The sequence below is a fragment of the Notamacropus eugenii genome, chromosome 2 (genome assembly GCF_028372415.1).
Source record: "Notamacropus eugenii isolate mMacEug1 chromosome 2, mMacEug1.pri_v2, whole genome shotgun sequence".
Taxonomy (NCBI): Eukaryota; Metazoa; Chordata; class Mammalia; order Diprotodontia; family Macropodidae; genus Notamacropus; species Notamacropus eugenii.
In genome coordinates, this window is record NC_092873.1 from 190,114,090 (window position 1) to 190,128,044 (window position 13,955).

A 13,955-nucleotide genomic window follows, 5' to 3' on the forward strand; every position below is an offset into this window, starting at 1 on the left:
GTTGCCAAATCTAACACCTTCCAGCTGTTTTTATGAAAAAAATATTCATGATATATAGGCATGAGGCTTATATGTTGTCTACAACCCTTTGACCTTCTTCATCTTTTATCTCTTTGTATGTGTTCCAGTATATAAATCTTTTGCATTGAAATTACAAAATAGTAAAATGTATATGTTGATTTAATTTGGAAGGTCTTAGAATTTCTCTATCATTATGCTTTATAAGAGATGTTGGCATATGAGCTGAAACTATATGTAGCTCTTTTTGCTGGTGCTCAGTATGTATACTGCAATGTGAGATGATTAAATGTCCCTTCAAATGATGTTTTTCGACATGATAAAACCAATTCTGCTAACTCCTTTCAAGGCAGATCTTGCACTTAGCAACAAACTCCTTTTGTCTTCTGGTTTCCTTTATAGTGATAATGTGTCTGATTCAGTTTCCCCAGTTGTAAATCCTGTTGGTCACTGGACAGTCATTTCACATTTAATGTGACAAGAGTTCATGTTGTAATGTTTATTGACAGACTAAAACTCTGACTTTCTTAGCCACTTATCAAGATTACTTTCATTCTTTATTAAGCAGACTTTCTTGTTATGACATTGCAAGGCTTTTTGCTTTTATTCACATTTATGCAGTCCTTCCCAGTGTTTTCTCACACATTTAGCTTTTGTGGCTAAATTTGTTCGAACCAGTTGTGTTATAGTTAATTGAACTTCTATTAGGTTTGCTCAAAGTGAGCTAGATCTTAATGCTAAAGCCAAATGCTTAAAATGTTATACTTTGATTAGGCCTATCAGTAAATGAAAATGTGATTGCATTACTTGCAGTGAGCCAAGCTTACCAGACATTTTTTTAAAAACAATTTAAGCAGAAGGTAAAATGACATATGAGTCTTTTCTCTGAAATGCAAACAGAATCTTAATTCTTGAATATGAACATTGTTCTTTCTTGCTGTTCAAATCAAATAGCTTCTTCATCTTAATGTTGGGATCTTTAAACTTACATTTTCTCCAAGGAATTCTGAAATATCTAGAGAAAAGATACACTTGGGAGAATTGAAATTTAATAGTTTGGTCATCAGAATACCATCAGAATATAGCAAAAAAGATTTTCTGCTATCATGCATGTAGCTAATTCTTTAAATTATGTTTTAATTCCATGTAATACTGCAGTTTGGACCAGAAAATCCCTTTAGGACTCAACAGATGGCTGCCCCTAGGAATATGCTTTCTGGATATGCGGAACCAACTCATATCAATGATTTCATGTTTGAGCAACAGAGGCGAACTTTTGCAACCTATGGTAAGACTTATAGTTCAACCTAATTAGAAGTGTGGGTATTTCTTAATAATAGGAGGACAGTATCTGCTACATTTTTTTAGCATGCAGTTCTTGAATATCATATTTGTTTCATATGCATATCTATTTTGTTACTTTTTTTAATCTGGGAGATAAGAAAGACAGATTAGCATTTGGAAACAATTGTTGCTAAACTCTCTGGAGTTTACTAATATATTAATTCCCATTGTGGGTTAATAAACAGTTAAGGATTACTTAGCGGCAGGGTGGAATGGGACCAGAAGACCTGGTTTAAGTCCTGCCTCTGACATGAACTGGCTCTGTGATTCTGGGAAAGTTCTTTAACCTCTAAGAGATAGAAGGAGTTTCTTCATCCAGAAGTGGTAAGTCACAAAATTGGGATTCAAAGCCAAGTTTTCTGACTCCAAATTCAAATTTCTTTTTAGTACTTAGGTGATGTATTGTCATTCATAAATTGAATAATTTATTCTATTCCTCCTTTTGAAAAAAAGAATTGGAAGATGAAATTTTGGAATCTTTGCACATATAATTTTTAGGTTTCAGTAGTAATCACTTTAATCCACATGCACCTGTACAATGTGTAGTACATTTTACTAAGATCTAGAAAAAAGGCAAATATTAAATTCATCATAGATTTCACATTGTGAGGATATGATGCATACACAAATAGTTGTAATACGAAATAATATGTGCATATGAGAAGTACAGGCATGACTCTTCACAATCTGCAGTAAGAAGGGGCACATTACTGAAAGGGGAAGAATCAGTAGTCTTTGTGAATGAAAAGACGGTTGGGTTAGGCCTTAAAGAATGATTCTTGTCCTCATGCAAATACAAAAACTGTAGTCAGTTCTTACTTCATAAGCTTCGATAAATACATTCTGAAAAAAAGTATTCAGCTTATCCACCATTAATTCCCTTTGTTAAAAAATGCAAAGAAAAATGAATTAATGAAATAAGCAGGTCAGCCCATGTCTGAATTCTCATCTGAAATATGATTTAGTCTATTATTTTTTACACTCAACTTAAAGTAGGTTTTTTTCTTGCTGCAGAGCATTCTCAGAAGCCGTGTCATAATAGAGGGTCATGTTTTCAAAATGAGTGTAGCAAAAGGCTTATTAAAAAACCCTGAATTTGAGCCCTAGCTACTCTAGTAACTAAATGTTTGGCTTTAGGTAAATCACTTAATCATTCTGACCCACACTTTTCTCATCTGTCAAATGGCAATAATAATTGCCTTACTTTTTTCCTTCAATAAATATTCTCTTAGGAAGCAGAGAGAATCACTCCCTTAACTTTTGAGAGGAGATCAGAAATGTCCTCATTCTTTTAAAAATAGCCTTTGATTCATCTCTCATCACTAGATGGCGCAATGTCAAATGAATGGTATAAAGTATAAGTTCTTTTTGGCAAATTACAAACTCATAAGGATTGTCTTTGTTGTGGCAAGAACTGAAACTTGTAACAGTATGAGGTGGATTTGCTCAGTAATTTAATGAACACTCTTTTTTATTCCCCCAAGTACTAGCAATTATACCATGATTAGATGTTTGGAAATTTTAGGCAAAAATTATAATTTCTCCAATTTGTAAGAATATCTTAAATTTGCCTAACACTGGACCTGTTTCAGACAAATTTACTAAAAGGAAGCTAATAGGAGTATTTTGGTTTTTTTAAATAAATAAGACCAGCTTCAAAAAGAGACAATAGCTATGCATATTGATAACTAAATAAAATAAAGATATTCATTGACTAAAAGCATGATGCAGGAAAAAAGGTCAGAATTTTCTAAGATAGATCTCAGCCAGATTTAGTCTCTTACTCCTAACTGAGATAAGAACTTCTCTTTGTTTTATTTTGTTTTGATAGTGAACGAATTATTATTTTCTACCTACCTTAGGGAAAAATTAAATTTTTGAAAAAGGAAAATAAAAATAATGACAAGACAAGAACATATAATGAATTTTACACTTCTCTAAAGAATGATACATTGTTATCCAAATTGGTATTGTGGTTGTGTTACTACACAAGATCTATGTATGTGTGCCAGATTAGGCTGGATACTTTTCTGTTTAAGAGTAGTTAGTTAATTTTCATAAAATTGGCAAAGGGGAATTAAGAAATATTTTGTTACTTTGAAAATTAAAAATATTTTTTCCTCTAGGTCCACTCACATGCATTTTTGTCCCATTTACTATATACATATATAAAATATAGGGTTGATTAGAACTGAATAGTCATTGAAGAAAGCAGCCAGGGGAGTTAGGGAATAGAGGGAACTTTGTATAAGGCAGAGATGGCCCTGAATTTGGAGTCAGAAGGCTTGGGTTCAAAACTAACTTGTATTTATTTTGTATATGTACTTATATACCTATTGTTAGATTATAAGCTTTTTGAGGGCAGGGGCTTTTGTTTCTTTTTACTGACAGTGCTTAGTACAGTGCCTTGCAAAAAGCAAGTATTTAATAAATTCTTGCTAGTTCATTGATTTGATTGCTTCTGGATCTACTTCCTATTTACCACCTGTGTGTCACTTAACCAGTCTGGGCCAGTTTCCTCATCTGTAAGATTAGAGGGTGATCTCTAAAGTTTCTTTTAACTCCTATGATTTTATGAACTCTACTTTTTTTCTCCCATGCAGAAAGGGTAGAAAGGGGGTACAAAAAAAGGAGGGGTTTTATTGATAGTGGTGAACAGAGAAGAGGGAGTATATATTCCCTCTTCTAGACAGGAACTATAGCAGAATTTGGGGAATACATGGAGGCAGTAAGAACCAGAAAACCCTCTCATTTATCACCAGAATCTTAGTGCACAGGTATGTATATAGAGAAAGATCCATTTTAAAGGCTAGTTTACTGCCCATACAGGTCATTACAGTTGTGTTGCTTTTTTAGTGGGGGGGCGGGAATCAACTTAATTTTTTTTTAGCTTCTTTAAAGTCTCATTCAAAAAGTTCATGTACAGTGAAATTTTCTGTACATTAAAGGAATGAAAGACTAAATTGACTCATGGGATTTGAACCTGTGATTTCAGGGATTCTACTCCAAAGCTGCTTTCCTACCATCAAGCTATCTCTTCTGGCTAAGAAAATATTTTAATGCTGAAAAGTAAATGCAAATGAACTAATAGCCAGGTGGTTGGTTCTATTCTAGCATGTCAAGAGGGTGAGTTGAGCACCTGTACCATTTAGCTTATTAAGAACTTATTATCAAGTGTATTTGACTTAAGTCTTGACTTTCTGAGAAAGCAGTTTTTACTGAATAAACTTTAGCTGAGGAATAAAAACTGTCAACTTGCATATGTCCACAAAGATGCACACTTTTACTATTTCTACTTCCCACTCCCTTCCTGTCTTAAAGTATCTATATTAAAATATTCCATGTCAGTTCTCTGTGGAAACAAATTGTGGCCTTGGTGGTTTATGATACTGTTCAGGTGGCATATGCTTAAAACAGAATATTATAAAATGTGTTACTTGTTTTTGATTAGTATTTGACCCTTTTTCCCCTGTTCCCAAAACCCTCTAGAGACCTATAGGTGATGTATTTTTAAATTAATCATCTACCACTGACATATCTCAAATCTTGGGTGATGGCAAATACACTGTTATTTTAGGGTAGGAAATGAAGAATATTCTTACCAAAAATAGAAATGAGCTTTTCCCAAAATGTCTCACAAGGTGTTAATTTTTTAAACATCTCTTCTCTTTCTCTTTAAACATCTCTCCTATTTCATGTATTGTTTTAAAAAGTTTTCTCTTAACTAAACCTTGAAATGTTGGGTTTCAGTGAATAATTAAAAGTGATTACTATTCTATGATGGACCTTTTTAGTGTATTTGTATATACATATATTACTATGTTATTAAAAACTAGACAAAGATTTAAACAACTAGCAAAGATCTTAGTAATTTCAGGGTAATTAATTTCCTGAAAGAATAGTCTCTTTCCTTTTCTGTTATAGTCTTTTTGTAGTACAGACTAAAAATTCTGTTTATGGATTTAATTAAAAATATATGACAGGGAAAGATGATTGCTATTAAGTGAAGAGAATTTTTGATGCATTTTAGTCAAGGAAATGGGATATGAAGTTACTTATGCATTTATAAAATTGTGACTGGCAAAAAATGTAAATGACAATTTGCCTCCCTGCCTTTTTTTAATTTAGGCTATGCATTGGACCCGTCGTTAGATAATCACCAAGTTTCTACCAAATATATTGGGTCAGTAGAAGAAGCTGAGAAAAATCAAGGTAAATTATTTTTAATATTTGATACTTGCAATGCTTCATTAGATCAAAGATCTATTATTTTGTCAGTGAGAATACTGTCTTTTTCTAGCTTAATGGATGGTCTTTAAGAGTTGCTATAGTAGAAAAATTCATCAGCTTTATGATGCACCTCTCCTAATTTGGCTAGGCTAGAATTTGGATAATAAATACTGATTCCATCCTCAATCCCATGATGTTTGATATTAGTTATATGCACTTGATTCTATTGTAAATTGGTCACTCCCATTATATAGTAATAATAAAACCAGGTACACTCTATGTTTGATTTTTTTTTCTGATTTTGGAAGGTGTAGTTACATTTAAGCAATTTACTTTTTGTGCCATACAAAGGACCAACTCCCTTCTTGTAGTAATATATATAGTTTTTCCAGGTGCTGGCAAGGGGAAGGCAGAAGTTGGGGGGAAAATAGCCTATTGTGTAGCCTGAATAATTGGAAAGTTGTTCAGTGCTAACAAGATATGTGTGTCTGTGTAGTAAATAATTAGTATAATTTTTCATATAGTTTTTTTAAGCATCAACTTGCTTGAAGTTTTTACTAAAATGTAACAGTATAGCCATTTTATTCCTTGAAATATGTTGCACTATGTCACCAGCAAGCCTTTTAAATTTCTCTGCTCAATTCTGCTGCTTTTCTAACCTTTTGCTGTTCTCTTTAGACTCTCAATCAAAGATAGAATTTTTCTTTCCCCCTTATTTTATAATCTGTAGCACATTTCCCTGCTTGTAGATATTGGCTTTTCTATTTTGGCCTTTCCTGTTTCTCCTTTTCCACATGGACAGAGATAGTTTCAGGTCTGGTATGGTTCCAGTTCAGCCATGGCAAATGTAGTACATCCCTGGCACCTGACCTAGGAGTTACTATTAGAAGATGAGAAGACTCTGTCCATGAGAGGAAGATTCCTCTGTCCCCCACCTGCTGGGGACAACAATACCTTCATCCACCTCGACTTCTCAGTAATTCTTTTAAAGTCTTGGTCATCAGGAAAAGTGAAATAATCTAATGTTTATTGGATTGATTTGACTCTGGATTTCATTATCTGGGTTGTTTCTGTCATCATTTACTGTAAATCATTCAAGGCTAATTATATAATAGACTGCTGTTCAAAATTTAACCAACTGGACATATGTGAACATTTTAAAAATTGTGATAAAAGGTATTTATATTTTCTTGGCAATGGAAAAAAGCCTATAGTGATATAGAATCTCTGACAGAAAATAAATCCTGTATCTGGGTTTAAATAAACAAATTGCATAAGTACAGGATAGTAGAAACTTGAATTAACAATAGTTCTTGTGATAAGCTTATTACAAACTACCAGTGAGGTATACCTAGGGAGGAATAAAGTTCATGTGATCAAATCCAGATTATAGAAGATATTAATCTTATTGTGGTCTTTGCTAGTCAGACCACATCTGGAGTACTTTACTTATGTGCCACATTTTAAGGAAATAATCAAAGTGTTGCCAGAGGGATATGATCTAAGATGGTATGGAAATATTAAGGAAGAGATGAAAAAACTGTTTACCCTGGAAAAACGAAGGCTGGGGGAGCACCAGAAATACTGTCCTAGTAGAGGAGAGGACAGAACTAGGACCAATAATGGAAGTTTACAGGTAAGCTAATTTTAGCTTAATATAAGAAAAACAAGTTTCTCACAACTAGGTCTATTCAATAGCCCCATAATAAACATTTATTAAGCAGCTCTTTATGACAGACTTTGTGCTAAATAGGGGGGTTCAAGGAAAGGTAAAAGTCTCTACTCTCTAGAAGCTCATAGTCTGATGGAGAATAGTAGAATAAATTATCATGTGAGATAATGAACTCTCCCTTCCACTTCCATCATTGCAAGCACAATTTGTAAGTGCTGCTGCTAGCTTTGGCAACTAAATATGACAGTGGATAGGGTGCTAGACCTGGAGTCAGGAAGACCTGGGTTCAAATCTGGCCTCAGACACTGGGTAAGTCACTTAACCTCTCTTTGCCTCAGTTTCCTTAACTTTAAAATGGAAATATAGTAGGGTTGTTATGAGAATCAAATGAAATAATATTTATAAAGCACTAAGCACTGGGTGCCTGGCACACAGAAGACATTATATGGATGTTTATTCCCTTCCCCTTGCTGCTGAAGAAATTTCTATAGTGGTTGACTATTTGAACTAAATGCCCTCTGAAACTTCCACCTAGCTCTAAAATTCTGTAATTAGATGTCAGCTTAATATTAAGATCACTTGAAAACATCACAAACTGATACTAATGTAACCACATTTATTTTGTAACCTTATATTAAATGATAAATAAGCTTACACATTATTTGGGAAGTAGTCTTTGAACGAAATAGGTTCTTTTTCTTTTCTTTTAATTAATTTATTTAACTTTTAACATTCATTTTCACAAAATTTTGGGTTCCAAATTTTCTCCCCATTTGTCCCCTCCCCCCACCCCAAAACGCCGAGCATTCTAATTGCCCCTGTCACCAATCTGCCCTCTCTTCTATCATCCCTCCCTTCCCTTGTCCCCATCTTCTCTTTTGTCCTGTAGGGCCAGATAACTTTCTATACCCCTTTACCTGTATTTCTTATTTCCTAGTAGCAAGAACAGTACTTGACAGTTGTTCCTAAAACTTTGAGTTCCAACTTCTCTTCATCCCTCCCTCCCCACCCATTCCCTTTGGAAGGCAAGCAATTCAATATAGGCCATATCTGTGTAGTTTTGCAAATGACTTCCATAATAGTTGTGTTGTATAAGACTAACTATATTTCCCTCCATCCTATCATGTCCCCCATTGCTTCTATTCTCTCTTTTGATCCTGTCCCTCCCCATGAGTGTTGACCTCAAATTGCTTGCTCCTCCCAATGCCCTCCCTTCCATCATCCCCCCCACCCTGCTTATCCCCTTATCCCCCACTTTCCTGTGTTGTAAGATAGGTTTTCATACCAAAATGAGTGTGCATTTTATTCCTTCCTTTAGTTGAATGTGATGAGAGTAAGCTTCATGTTTTTCTCTCACCTCCCCTCTTTTTCCCTCCACTAAAGTCTTTTGCTTGCCTCTTTTATGAGAGATAATTTGCCCCATTCCATTTCTCCCTTTCTCCTCCCAATATATTTCTCTCTCACTGCTTAATTTCATTTTTTTAAGATATGATCCCATCCTATTCAATTCACTCTGTGCTCTCTGTCTCTGTGCGCGCGTTTGTATGTGTGTGTGTGTGTGTGTGTGTGTGTGTGTGTGTGTGTGTGTGCGCATGCATAATCCCACTCACTACCTAGATACTGAAAAGTTTCAAGAGTTACAAATATTGTCTTTCCATGTAGGAATGTAAACAGTTCAACTTTAGTAAGTCCCTTATGACTTCTCTTTGCTGTTTACCTTTTCATGCTTCTCTTGATTCCTGTGTTTGAAAGTCAAATTTTCTTTTCAGCTCTGGTCTTTTCATCAAGAATGCTTGAAAGTCCCCAATTTCATTGAAAGACCATTTTTTCCCCTGAAGTATTATACTCAGTTTTGCTGGGTAGGTGATTCTTGGTTTTAGTCCTAGTTCCTTTGACTTCTGGAATATCATATTCCATGCCCTTTGATCCTTTAATGTAGAAGCTGCTAGATCTTGCGTTATCCTGATTGTATCTCCACAATACTTGAATTGTTTCTTTCTAGCTGCTTGCAATTTTTTCTCCTTGACCAGAGAACTCTGGAATTTGGCTACAATGTTCCTAGGAGTTTCTCTTTTTGGATCTCTTTCAGGTGGTGATCGGTGGATTCCTTGAATACTTATTTTGCCCTCTGGTTCTACAATCTCAGGGCAGTTTTCCTGGATAATTTCATGAAAGATGATGTCTAGACTCTTTTTTTGATCATGGCTTTCAGGTAGTCCCATAATTTTTAAATTGTCTCTCCTGGATCTATTTTCCAGGTCAGTTGTTTTTCCAATGAGATATTTCACATTATCTTCCATTTTTTCATTCTTTTGGTTTTGTTTTGTGATTTCTTGGTTTCTCATAAAGTCATTAGCCTCCATCTGTTCCATTCTAATTTTGAAAGAACTGTTTTCTTCAATGAGCTTTTGAACCTCCTTTTCCATTTGGTTAATTCTGCTTTTGAAAGCATTCTTCTCCTCATTGGCTTTTTGAATCTCTTTTTCCAATTGAGTTAGCCTATTTTTCAAGGTGTTATTTTCTTCAGCACTTTTTTGGGTCTCCTTTAGCAAGGTGTTGACCTGCTTTTCATGCTTTTCTTTCATCTCTTTCATTTCTCTTCCCAGTTTTTCCTCCACCTCTCTTACTTGATTTTCAAAATCCTTTTTGAGCTCTTCCATGGCCTGAGCCCGTGGTATATTTATTTTGGATGTGTGGGATACAGAAGCCTTGACTTCTATGTCTTTCCCTGATGGTAAGCATTGTTCTTCCTCCTCTGAAAGGAAGGGAGGAATTATCTCTTCACCAAGAAAGTAACCTTCTATAGTCTTTTTTTTTTTTCCCTTTTCTGGGCATTTTCCCAGCTAGTGACATGACTTCTGAGTTTTCTTTCCACCCCCACCACGCCTCCAGATCCACCCAGCCAGAGCTTGGGGTCTGAGATTCAAATGCTGCTTCCCAGCCTCAGGGCTTTGGGTGGGGACAGGGCTGCTATTCAGTGTGAGATTAAGTTCAGGTGCTCAGGTTGGGGCAGGGCCATCTCATGGGGCTCAGTTCGCTCAGGGGGTTTATGTGGAGACCTTCAACATTGGATCCGGGCTCCTGCCGGCTCTGGGAGCCCCTGTCCGCTGCTGCCTCCTGAGGGGGCCTGAGTTATGGGGACACCCTGCTCCCCTCTCGACCAGCCAAAGAGACCCTCTCACTGACCCTTGTCACTTGTGGGAGGGACCTGTGTGGCCACTGGAGATTCTGTCCCTGAAGCCTGCTCGGATCTGCTCCTCTCGGTGTCATGTGGCCAAGGCATGGCTGGGCCCTGCTCCTGGTCGGTGCATGATGGACCTTTAGTGTCTGTTTTCAGGTCTCTCTGGAACAGAAATCTCCTCTGCTCCGTTGTTCTGTGGCTTCTGCTGCTCCAGAATTTGTTGGGAGTTCTTCTTTACAGATATTTTATGGGCTGTGGGTTCAGAGCTAGCATATGTGTGTCTTTCTCCTCCGCCATCTTGGCTCTTCCCCCACCAAATAGGTTCTTTAAATGACAGTCTACCACTTTGTAAAAAAAAAAAAAATTAAGTTTATAACTTAATAACAAGTTTTATTATTTAATTTTCAATATTAAATTACTTTCTTTGAAAATGGAGGTGCTGTGGTCAAAGTAAAGTTCATCCAGAGAGGATTCTGTATTACTGAAGTTATTTGATTTCCTGATTCATTAAATTTTGAAGAATACTTAAATATTATAATAGTATGTATAAAGCACCTTAATGGCCAGAGGGCTTCCTTACCGAAAGAATAATGGGTTACAAATTGTGGTTAAGCTTTTGTTTCTTTGCCTTGTGTTATATGTGCTTTGAAATTCTGTGTCTATTCATTATCACTCCCTGTGTATATAATATTCATCTTTTCTTTACTAAATACGTTTGTGATGTCTTACAGGTTTGACTGTGTTTGAAACTGGACAGAGGAAAACAGAAAAGAGAAAAAAGTTCAAAGAAAATGATGCATCAAATATTGATGGTTTCTTAGGACCTTGGGCAAAATATGTAGATGAAAAAGAAGTGGCTAAACCTTCAGAAGTAAGCATTAATATTTCTTATTGGCATTACACATATACTCCATAAGGGATATAAGAATATTTCTACTAAGCATTGATCAAGCTTGTTTACATTATATTTTTAGGATTATTTTAAGATCATGTCTGTCATGTTAAATTCCAAACCAGTCTTATAATTCTGATAGTATTAGTATCACTGAATATATATGAGTATGTGTCAACCAGGGAAAAGTATTTGAGCTCTTACATGTTTCTAGTACTATACTATGCAGTGAGTTCCAAAAGAAACTATATGATCCCTAGCCATAAAGAGTTTATAGTCAAGTTGAAAGAGTATCTAAAACAAAAATCCTCATCCATTTTCTTGAATGCTGCCATTTGAATGTAAGCTTGAGGGCAATAACTTAACTTTGCTTTTGTTTTTGCTCCCCAGAGCCTGACGCATAGTAAAGGCTTATTAATGCTTATTGATCATCCAGACAGATATATTACGATTTTCTGTTTTAAAGTTTGCCACTCTTTAAAATATGCTAATTTTTCTAATTTAGAGGAAGTTTGACTACTTTAAACTTAGGCAGTATCTTTGCCACCACTTATGCCACCTTTTGTGCCATAAGAAGACCCTTTGTTATAGTCAGTGGGCTTGTTTTTAACAACTTACAGTGATTTTAATGTAAGATGAGATCTAGAACTTAATTTTAAAGTAATGTACTTGATTTTTATAGGAAGAACAGAAAGAATTAGATGAAATCACAGCCAAGAGGCAAAAGAAAGGCAAACATGAGGATGACAAACCTGGGGAAGAAAAGACCATTTTACATGGTAATGTACTTTTTATACTGATTTCTCTTTTAAATCATACATTGAAAACTTTGAGTACCTAGTTTTTAAGTAGGTCTAGGTACACAGTACAGATGACACTGAAAATCATCCAGATATACATTTAGATTCTTATGCTAAGGGAATTTTATAGAATAGTGTAAAGTATTATAACAGTGAAGTCAGTGAATGCTTAATTATTCTTATCCCAATTAGTGAATACTTAAGTAATTAAATCTGGGTAATTTTGATTAAAATATGGAACCATTAATTTCATTCTCTAAATTTTAAAAAGAATGTTGGTAAAAGTAACTAGTTTCTCTTTCACTTTTTTCCCTCTGTATTTCTGATGAAGGTGCTAATGGGTTAGTAATATGGTAAAGAAAGGTGACAAACCCTAAATAACCCTCAACTTATAACATCATAAGCCATACTTCTGAGGTAAAATTCTAATTTGATTTTCATTTGACACAACAGCACTTGAAGTTTTAATAATTCAGATATTTTGAACCTCAGTGTTATTTTAAGGATTCTACATCTCATAACAAATGTATATACTTGATGTGGCTTTGAAATTGCATTCGTCACCTCAGAGCACATACTATTATATAGCACTGTGGATTCTCTTGTGTTTCCTGTAGAAAATTTAAGACAAAGGATACAAATGGGGAAAGGAAAAACCATTTCTCATACTTGGAAAATCACTTTTCTGTCTATGTTCCATTTTGTTGCTGATTTAAGATGGCTTGCATCAAATGGCTTGTATCCATGCTTAAGCATGTTACTTCTTTTCCTCTTGGTATTATAGATAAGTTTCTGTTTATAATCAGATTCTTTCCTAATTCAGTGCCTCATCATAGCATGGAAATGACCTTGGGTTCTGAATGTCTCAGCCAGTTGAATGGTTTTATGAGGATACTTCATATTTATACTTCAAATTTAAATTTGAAATTTACAGAGCACATTATGTATATTAGGTGGTGCAGTAGATAAGAGTGCTGGGTCTAGGATCAGGAAAACTTAAGTTCCAATCCAGTCTCAGACATTTACTAGCTGTGTGATTCTGGGCAAGTCACTTAACCTCTGTTTGCCTCAGTTTTCTCCATTGTAAAATGGAAAAAATACCTACCTTGAAGAGTTGTGAGGATCAAATGAGATAAATTTTTTTACGGCTTATTCCCTTCTCCTCCTTGCCATTATCTGATTAGATCCTCATAACAATGCTGTGACGTAAGCATGACAGATAGGATTTTTATTATTACTGTTTCCATTTTAGAAATGAGGAAACTAAGTTTCAGATATTTTATGTGACTTGCTTATAGACAATTAGCTAGTCATTGTTGAAGATGGGATTTGAATCCCAGACACCCCTGGGTCCAAATCACTGTATTGTCCTTCTAAGTTTTAGCAGGTGCTCCAAGTTGTAGAGACTCTTGAGTACAGATTTAGAGGTAGGCTGTTGTCGAAGGACCAGCCTAGCTAAGTTTGGAGAGGCTTATCACATAAAGTTGACCAATAGGTTACAAATTCTTTTGGTCATAATAACTCATGAAATTGTCTACTACAAAGTTGCTGTCTGTGTCCTTGGAGGGAAGAAATAAATTGTAGAGCTTTAGAAATATAGGTATAATTAAATGACTTTTCCTTCCACAACTATGTTATAAACTATTCTATAAATCACTAAATTGTAGGTGTGACTGAATTATATTTCTGATTAAAAGGTGTATATCTAACATTCCTTAGCAGTTTAGAAATTTGACAGTACATCTGATTGTTAATAATAGCTAAAATTCCAAGCAATTAAAGTTGAAGAAGTCTTGGTGATTTTATGTTATTAAAAAG

General features: G+C 35.1%; 1 protein-coding gene across 1 annotated transcript in view; it reads left to right on the plus strand.

Annotated features, from left to right (window-relative positions):
- The window catches only part of CDC40 (cell division cycle 40), a 59,492-nt gene that overhangs the window by 27,909 nt on the left and 17,628 nt on the right, over positions 1 to 13,955 (plus strand). The window contains exons 3-6 of the mRNA XM_072643040.1: positions 1,177 to 1,306; positions 5,491 to 5,574; positions 11,177 to 11,316; positions 12,020 to 12,116. Of these exons, the coding sequence (XP_072499141.1) occupies positions 1,177 to 1,306; positions 5,491 to 5,574; positions 11,177 to 11,316; positions 12,020 to 12,116 (451 nt within the window). The remainder of the gene's footprint in view (positions 1 to 1,176; positions 1,307 to 5,490; positions 5,575 to 11,176; positions 11,317 to 12,019; positions 12,117 to 13,955) is intronic.